The sequence below is a fragment of the Nymphaea colorata genome, chromosome 10 (assembly GCF_008831285.2).
Source record: "Nymphaea colorata isolate Beijing-Zhang1983 chromosome 10, ASM883128v2, whole genome shotgun sequence".
Classification (NCBI taxonomy): domain Eukaryota; kingdom Viridiplantae; phylum Streptophyta; class Magnoliopsida; order Nymphaeales; family Nymphaeaceae; genus Nymphaea; species Nymphaea colorata.
Genome location: NC_045147.1, coordinates 15,095,672 through 15,104,403, shown reverse-complemented (window position 1 = coordinate 15,104,403; position 8,732 = coordinate 15,095,672). Strand labels below are relative to the sequence as shown.

The 8,732-nt window shown below is 43.5% G+C and overlaps 2 protein-coding genes across 2 annotated transcripts; both read right to left on the bottom strand.

Moving 5' to 3' along the window:
• Positions 1–2,231: 2,231 nt before the first annotated feature.
• On the bottom strand, positions 2,232–3,075 carry LOC116262752 (polcalcin Cup a 4-like). Its single transcript, XM_031642242.2, has one exon. The coding sequence runs from the start codon at positions 3,021–3,023 to the stop codon at positions 2,421–2,423; it is 603 nt and encodes a 200-aa protein (XP_031498102.1). The 5' UTR covers positions 3,024–3,075; the 3' UTR covers positions 2,232–2,420.
• A 3,361-nt stretch (positions 3,076–6,436) lies between these two features.
• LOC116262578 (probable calcium-binding protein CML18) lies at positions 6,437–7,280 on the bottom strand. The gene has a single exon (XM_031642058.2). It carries the CDS (start codon positions 7,205–7,207, stop codon positions 6,599–6,601), a length of 609 nt encoding a protein of 202 aa, XP_031497918.1. The 5' UTR covers positions 7,208–7,280; the 3' UTR covers positions 6,437–6,598.
• Between the last annotated feature and the right edge of the window lie 1,452 nt (positions 7,281–8,732).

The window sequence follows — 8,732 nt, the reverse complement described above, 5'->3', positions numbered from 1 at the left end:
TCAGGAAGAACCTATGTGGAAATTAACACATATTAATGTCAAGCTGTCTAATGGAACAAGCATTAGCCAACACAATAGTTAACAAAACCCTTATAATGATGGAAAAAGTTTCTTGGCAAGCAACTTCCAGAAGCTGAGTGACCAGGAAGCGATCGACAAGTGAGCTTTGAGGCTCTCTAAGGTGTCGCCAGCTTTAAATTTTGCTCTGAACATTACCCATTTACAACCAACAATGCCCCATTCATAAGAAGTGTCCGAGTGTTGGAAGATAGAAAAGCATTAATTTCTTTGACGATTGCAGAATGCCAAATGGGGGTGATCGAAAGAGGCCTTACAGGTTTTGGGTTCCTTGGGAGTATTGTAATTTGTAAATGTGAATGAAAAATTTTGGCTTTGGCTTAATGATCTCATCATTTGATCTTGTGGTCATGGGGTTGGTTCGAAATGGTGCAGGTCGCAAGTGGAAGAGACCACGTTAATCCCCAGTCAGGAAAATGATGTTGGTGTTGGACAATCAGACGGTTGACAGAAATGAAAATTGGAATTCATGGTGAAGAAAGCCAGGAACATTTTTCAATGAGCAAAGGAAGATCTGTATTGCCCCTGATAAGGAAACGAAGGCAAGAAGGAAGGTCCTAGTGATAATCTCATGGAATGTTAGAAGAATTAGGAGGATGCAGGCCCTTAGAATCATCAACAACGTCTATCTTCGTGAATGGCAGGTGCATATTGCTCTCTTCGATCTCTTTGCAAGAATGAGGAAGGCTGTAAATAATTTGGATGGTAGACTTTCCATTGTCAGATTGCTTCTTATGGACCGATGGTTGCAAGGCTGGTTACATAGATAAAGTTGTCACCTTCATTGCTAAAAGCTTGTCGTTGCCTCGTGATATTAACGTAATGGATCACTATGCAAAGGAAAGCATAAGCCACTTAGATTGGTTCGTTCCATGCACAGGCAAGGAATGCCGATTCTGTCATATGTTGTCAATGGCGCCCTCTAGTTTTCTTCAACTTTGGTGACTTTTCCAAGTCTTAAAACAAATGTTGTGGAAATTATACGACATGCAGAAAGTGCAGAATTAAACATAGTTAATGTCAAGACTCCTATCATAGTTAATGTTCTCCCTGATTATATCCTTACTTGGATTAATCATGTTTTATATAAGCTCCAGAATCTAAGGTCAAGCAGTAATACTACATCCCATTGCAGTGAATCGCCTCTCAAGATTAACAATGAAAAACCATCAGACCACCTTGCCTCTGCCTGTTCAAGTGAACATGCTGGGTGATTTGTGTTCTAATTACAGTACTAAATGAGTGAATGTTGAACCGGGGAGGCCAGATAAGGCCGTTTTCATTGGGTTTCACGGTATACCACTCCTCCAGTTTATCCTAATTCCATCGTTGCCAGAATTTTGACGATTGAATTCTGAAGCTTGCACCATTATCAACATATTCAAGTTATACTTGGTTAGTTCGTTTATGTACTAACCATCTACAAGGTGTATCAAGTCGGAGGTTTTGCGTTGCTCGCCACAAATTTTATCAGGGGCTTTGAACCATTAGCTTCTATTTGCCGGAATTCCTTAACAATATTTGATCCTTATGGTAGAGCATAGGTTCTGTGGTGACATTTTATTTGCTTTCTCTGCTACTTTACTCTTCGCTTCTTGACTATTTATGTTCCCTGACATCGTGGAGATCTCTCTTCTGATCTCTCTCCCTCCAAAGAATATTACAACCGTGATCTGTCGAGGTATTCAGACGTTAAAAGTTTCGATTTGGACACTCTCCCCTAAGAACTAGTTTGGCACTGAAGTTGAACAATTTGTTTTGCCAATTAGTTGCGAACTACTCTCTCTCTCTTTCGTCAAGTTCCTGAGACAGGTAAAATTAGTTGTGCCTATACATTATACAGAGCAGTCCATGACTCCACAAGATTTCGAGTCTAATGGTGACGACACTCAAGAATTTTGGGAGGCACATTTCACTATTTGAGTGCTGACAGCGACCTTCCTGTCGCATTGATAATGTATACTTGTCATCATTAGGTAACAAATTTTTGGCAACTTGCCAAGCATACAGTTACCATATACGGGGACATGTCATTCGTCCCCAATAGGTTGGAATTTGATGCACAGGAAAACAAGAGAACAATAGGTGGCCCGTTTGGGCGAGTCCATTACAGGCGGAACGGAACCATGAACGATTGGTATAGACAGAAAATATTGATCAGCAGAAAAACAAATCACCTTTATTGGATTTTCAACCTATAACAAATCGCGCCGATTATAGCTATTTACACAGGCAATCGTGGAAGAAACTTAAAAGGAAATGTTTCAGAGAGGAGACGAACGGAATTTCGGTAGAAAGGGGCGGAAATCAATACGAAAGCCAATGCGACAGATTTCTCTGGATCATCTGGGGGATTTCGTCATCATCATCATGAACTCCTCGAAATTGACCTGGCCGTCGCCGTTCTGATCGACGCCGCGGATCATGTCCTTGCAGGCGCTCAGGGTCGCGCTGTCCCCCAGGCTCCTGAGCACCTGATGCAGCTCGTCCGCGGAGATCAGGCCGTTCTTGTCCCGATCGAAGATCGTGAACGCATTCCTCAGATCCTCCATGCACTTGGACGCGTCCGTCTCCTGCGTGTTCATATGCAAGAACTCGTCGAGGTTCACGAAACCGTCGCCGTCGGTGTCCGCCTCCCGCATCATCGCCTCCACCTCCTCCCTGGACCCGGCGAACCCGAGGCACCGAAGCATCGACTCTAGCTCGTCGGTGGAGATCCGCCCGTCGCCGTTCGCGTCGAACTTCTCGAACACCTGGCGCAGGTCGCCGGAATCCTGGATGGAGAGCGAGGAAGCGGCCGCGGGCGGGGCCGCCGAGCACTTGGCGCCGGAGTTGGAAGACGACTGTTCCGGCGAGCGGGAAAGATTGCTGCAATCGGTTGCGGGGGTAGGGTTTCGCCTGGGGGATTTTTTCTTGTAGTTGGGATTGAAGCAATTCATCTTCATTGTGCGAATTCCTTCCTTCCTACGTTTACCGGTTTAGGAGAGGGAAAGCATCGGTAGCCTCCCATTTTATAGTAACTTAGCCGCGTCAGGAGAATGACAAGTGGCGATCCGTACGTGATCGGACGGTGGATTGGATTTATGATGTTTGGCTGGATACCGGATGTCGGTTAGGCGGTTGGAGAGGACCGCGGAGGCGGTGCCTTCCGGGCTGGTTCGTGGTGGGCTCGTAGGCGCGTGGGGGTGGGTCCGTGTTGGCTAGCAGGGTGCTTGCAGGCGCATATGCTTCCTGTACGCTGCCGGAAAACATTGAACCGAGCCCGTGCCGGCAAAGCGCGTCCTTCCTCGTGGCCTGTCTCCTCCCGTCCCAAGCAAATCTTCACCGCATCGGTTGATCTTTCAGTATTCTATACGCGGATCGAATCACAACCAACTTTTACTTTTTTTGAATACCAACTTCCATTACATAAGAAAATTAACAAAATCAAGAAGGCTTCTATTGACACCATTTATTATCATTCTGTGAATTTGCTTGCTTCATGAAGCAATTTTACAAAATACTCTTGCCTTTGGGACGTACTCATTAAACAACAATGACCAACTGTTGCCGCTGACAATTGACAACTGAAACCACGATGACATAAAGATGCATGACAAGTCACATGAGAAGAGTCTTCAAATATTTAATAAGGTCTCACGACTGCTTCTTCCATAGCGCGTGGGGTTACCTCCATATGGAAACCAAATGAATGTTATGATAGACTTCCTAACCATATCAATCTTGATGTCATAGAAAGTATTGACTTTCTTTTAAACATTTAATGGGGCTTTATCCTGATATTCTTCTTTTTATCAATCACTTTTCCAGTTTTTGTTTTGTTTTGGAGCTTTTTTCTGCAAGTTTTATAGATGAAAGAATGTTTTGAGGCAGTTCAGGACCTCAAAAACAAGGGGGAATGAGAAGTCTTTTGGGACAATGAATTGTTTGGGACAATGAGTTGTTGACATATTGTTCATCCAAAGTTCACACAATAAAGCTGGATACCCTTTCGAAGGTGGAAAGAAAATTACTTTTGCCTTAGGCCCTGTGGTTGAAAACTGTGCGGGCTGGTGAATTTTCACCCCTACACCTTACGACGAATCAAACGCCGTGAAATTTCACTAAAAAAACTCATACGATTGGGTGAAATTTCACTGCACAGGTCTGTCTGTCAGGGGTTTTGCTCACTTGAGTCCGAAAGAATGTGAAACCAGCGTGGGACTCTTCGCGGAAGGGAAGGGCGAACAGGGCAGAGAGGGGCGTAATGTCCCGCTGCCGGAGATGGAGCTCTCGCAGCTAGGAAGGGGTGGACATGGCTGGGCAGGGGCGTGAGATGTACATGAAGCTCTTGCCGCAGAGATGAAGCTCTCATCGCCAGAGACGGACAAAAATCTTTTGCCACCGGAGGTGAAGTTTTCGCTGCCGGAGATAGAGTAGTCGGCTAGAGAGAGTTGTCTTCTGAGTGCCTCCCTTTTGTTTTGTGTGAAATGGAAAGGGAAAGAAGTTGATCGAAACCCTTCTTTCCCATTTTTTAAAAAAACATAACTGAGTTACAAACTTACAAGTTACAATGATAAAAGTGTTGATTGCTGATTGGGGCACTTGTTGAGTGCGTTTTGTGAAATTGGGGGACTGCTGATTGCTCAAGGTGAATGAGAAAGGAAAATAACAGTGGTAAAAGGCATTAAACCTTAGTATCAATTGTAAGTTGAAAGAATTTTTTTATTTAAATGCATGCAAAATGTAATTCATTTTGGTGTATATGTGTGTTCATAAGAGTCCAAATCAAATTGAATGAAGAACTTCTATGTTAAAAGTATAGGTTGTGTCTGTTGCAACGTCGATTTTCTTTGTCATCTTGTATAGATCTGTCATAACTAGTTCCAACTCAGAATCTCTGTTTATCGCTCATTTCTTTTTTCACATCCAATTCTTTTCCCTTTTTCACTTAATTTCTCATTACTGTAACATATTCTTTTCCCTTTTTCACTTAATTTCTCATTTCAATAAGGTTTGTTTAAGAGTTAAGACAGGTCATTCTAAGTTGCTATTCAAACATTATTACCAATGAGAGGTCATCTTCCTTCCTAGAACAGTTGTATCAAGTGATAGCATATTACTGCTTCTTAACATGAAAAGTTAGTAGCTTACATGAAAAAGACGAGAGAACAAAAAAACAACTATTAACGATCGAAAAAAAAGTTTCTTATATTTTTTACCATGTGCACCAAACACAGTTAATTTTATCTTATAAAAAACTACCATGTGCACCAAATACTGTTAATTTTACCTTGTAAAAAACTTTTATGCAATCAATCAATGTCTTAAAAAAAGGTAAAATTTCGTCATGTATTTTTTTATAGCATTCTTTTTCATGATAAATTTACCACGTTAAATTCTTCCATGTCATCAAACAAAACCTTAAGCTTATCTAGACTATAAAATGTAAACTTTATTGTTGTTTTATAAATTTAGATATCAAATTGATCATTTCTCCATTTAGAATCCGAGCTAATGATCTACGTTTCAAAATTTCCTTTTTAGCATGTGCGTTTCTTCTTCTTTTTCGTTTCTTGAATTCAAGAATAATAAAAAAATTTAAATGAATTTAAAGACAAAAAAAAAAAAAAAAAAAAAGTTAAACCCATACCAACCTTGTACCGTATCAACAAAAGGGCCAATTATTGGGTGATGCAGATAAAAGCGTCATTTTCCATCCACATGACGCCCGCACGCTAACCATCGGCCCAGCCTCTCAAGGCATTGGACTTTTCGTCCTTCCTCTGGAGACCCGTTTAATCGCAAGGAAAGAACATCTTGTTTGCTTTCCAGTGGGGCCACAGGTTAAATCAAATGAAAAAGAAAATATTGGATTCTTGTCCACTCTTTGCACTTGGCACATACATGTATTCAGATTCGGATGCTCATCAAATTTTAGAGTCCACAAGCAAATGTGGAATTCTTGTCCACTATTCGCTTAACGCATCGGAATTCCATCAACAATATTTGAAATTTATTTTCTTTGGCGGGCACTTCTGATGTGGCTTTCTTTCTTGTTTCTTCCTACAAAAAGCTGAAATTGGTTCCTGGGAACACGCGAACCATTAATCGCTTCTTGCAGTCTTTCAGCCACATTGAATCGGTAGCAGCAGCATCGCACCAGAGAAAAATAGCTTCGAAATTGGGAACGATAAGCTCTGTGACATAGATATCACCATCAATCCATGCTCAGGAGAAAAATTAAGTTTCTGGAAGTTGGGGAGAACAATATCTATTGTGCATTTCGTGTCAGGTGCACGCTAACCAAGTCACAGGAAAAAGGATGGAAGAAGAAAATAAAAAGGGGGAAGCGCTGAGAGTGACGGGAACGACCGCATGAAACGAAGAGATTATATTCATGGAAGTACAAACCTTCTTGGAAACCAGATTAACAAAGGGAAAACAAACGATCAGTCACCCTAAGAACATCTTTTAGAGCCCTAGTTACGGAGAGATTAGTGTGCATAGCCAGCATCTTCAGGAAAGGGATCCCGGATTTTCATTTTCTCTGGCCACCGGTGGTTGCCCGAGCAGCGGAGGTCGGTGAGCGCGGGGAAGGAGAAGGCGCGGACGACGGGCTCATCATCCGTTTGAACTCATCGAAGTTGACGTGGCCGTCGCCGTCGGCGTCGATGGAGCTGATCATCCGGCAACACTCCTTGACGGAGCACTTCTCGCCCATACGGCCGAGGACTCGGTGGAGCTCCTTCGCGGAGATGCGCCCGTCCTTGTCCAGATCGTAGATCGCGAACGCCTCCCTCAGGCCCTGCTCCTCGCAGCCTCCGCCGGCCGCCCCCGTCTCCCCGCCGGCTCCGTTGATCTGCGCGAACTCGTCCATGTCGATGAAGCCGTCGCCGTTGACGTCGACGTCGCGCATCATCCGGGCCGCCTCGTCCTCCGAGACGGCGGAGCCGAAGGCCCGGAGGAGCTCGCCGAGCTCCGACACCGATATCTTCCCGTCGCCGTCCGTGTCGAACCGCCTGAACACCCGCTCCATTTCCTCCCTCGCATCCCGGGGCGGAGGGCTTTGCTTCTGACCCTGAGCAGACGACTCAACCGTACTCATCTTCTCTCCCTCTGCTTCTCCACCTCCTCTGGTTGACTTCATGGCGGCAGTTTCCTGCGTATATAGGGCGGGAGGTGGGGAAGTTCATTAGGGCCACACGGGATTTCTGCCTTTTCCCACGCGGCCTTGCCCATACGATTCATTCCCGTGATCTCCTTCCTTTTTTCTTCTTTAAAATTCATTTTAAGAATCAATTTCTATCATGATCCAGAAAGTCGGTCGAACTATTATTTCTGATTTACATTTTAATGGCGGCACCGCCACTGAAGATGCGTTCATTTAACATCGAGTGAACGAGGCAGGGTGTGTTGGTCAATAGCCAATAAGCAGGGAGGTGTGGTTGAAAAGAAGACGCTGTAGCAAACTTATGGGTGACGAAACACGGAGTGTGATATCATTCTCCGAGTTAAAAGCGACGGCGACGAGCTAGAGACGGCTAACGGCTCCGTGGGCCCCGCTAACACTCCCAACCCAGACAGAGAGGGGCTCACATGTTTCCTGTGTCCTCAGTTCGAAGCCCTTCGCTGCAGATCTGCATTTCAAAAAACTTATATTTTTTAACTCTCCTCTTCTTTTCTTCATTAAATTCTGAAATTAAACGCTTATATGGTTAAAAGGTGCGTTTTATCAACATAATTTTGATTTTTTTAAACAAAGTTTAGGCAAATAATACATCACTTCTGAACTTTTGGGAACCAACAAATACGCAGTAAAAAAAGAAAAACGCTGTCTAGTAAAGGAAACATCGAGTTTCGATAGAACGCTTCTCAATAAAGAATATTTTTACAGTTCAAGAGGCGCGTTTTTGCTATCTTATACAATATTAATGTATTCTTTTAGTAAGCTGGGCTGTGATCGGATTTAACATTCGCTTTAAAAAAAAAAAAAAAAAAGAGTTTGTTTAGAGCTCTTTTGTCAATACGAAAGGAGGATGAAGCTTGACTTGGAATGGATGCCCTACAAAGATATAGTTATTGCCCTGACTAGTAGACTCTTGGTCTTGGCCACAAGCCAAATTCGTCGCCCTCTTTATAACCGCCAAACGTTCGATTAACGTGGGTGGCCCACCAACCCAGGTTCGTGCTACCTTACAAAAAAGAAATACCAACATTACCCTTAAAATATCTTAGTCGACGTCCGTTCCTTAACCTCCTCCCCTACCGCACAGCAAGTTGAAGGACGGTAGTATAGTACTGCCATTGCCATCTAGAAAGGAGACGAGTAGAGGTGAACATGAGTCCAGTGGAGCTCAAGCTTAGTCGGTTCGTCGAGCTCAAGCTTAGTCGGTTCGAACTCGGCTCACTTGTTTTTATTTTGCACAACTCGTATTCGATTCAAGCTCAAATCAAGTTATATAATGTTAACTTGAGCTCATGTGGATCAAGCTTGTCAGAGCTCAAACTCGAGCTCGTTTAACTCGTTTATAGGCATGTCGTTTACAGGTGTGTTTGTTATGGAAGAGATGACAGTAGAGAATCTGCCGAAAAAGAGGAATCATATGAGATATCTGGATTTTAAGTTTTAGGTTTTCAAGGAAAGTTCGTTCATACTCAGCATCCTCTCCAGC

Bases quoted from the DNA above. Each gene is read 5' to 3' on its own strand.
- LOC116262752 (XM_031642242.2), bottom strand. From the start codon at position 3,023: ATGAAGATGAATTGCTTCAATCCCAACTACAAGAAAAAATCCCCCAGG.
- LOC116262578 (XM_031642058.2), bottom strand. From the start codon at position 7,207: ATGAAGTCAACCAGAGGAGGTGGAGAAGCAGAGGGAGAGAAGATGAGT.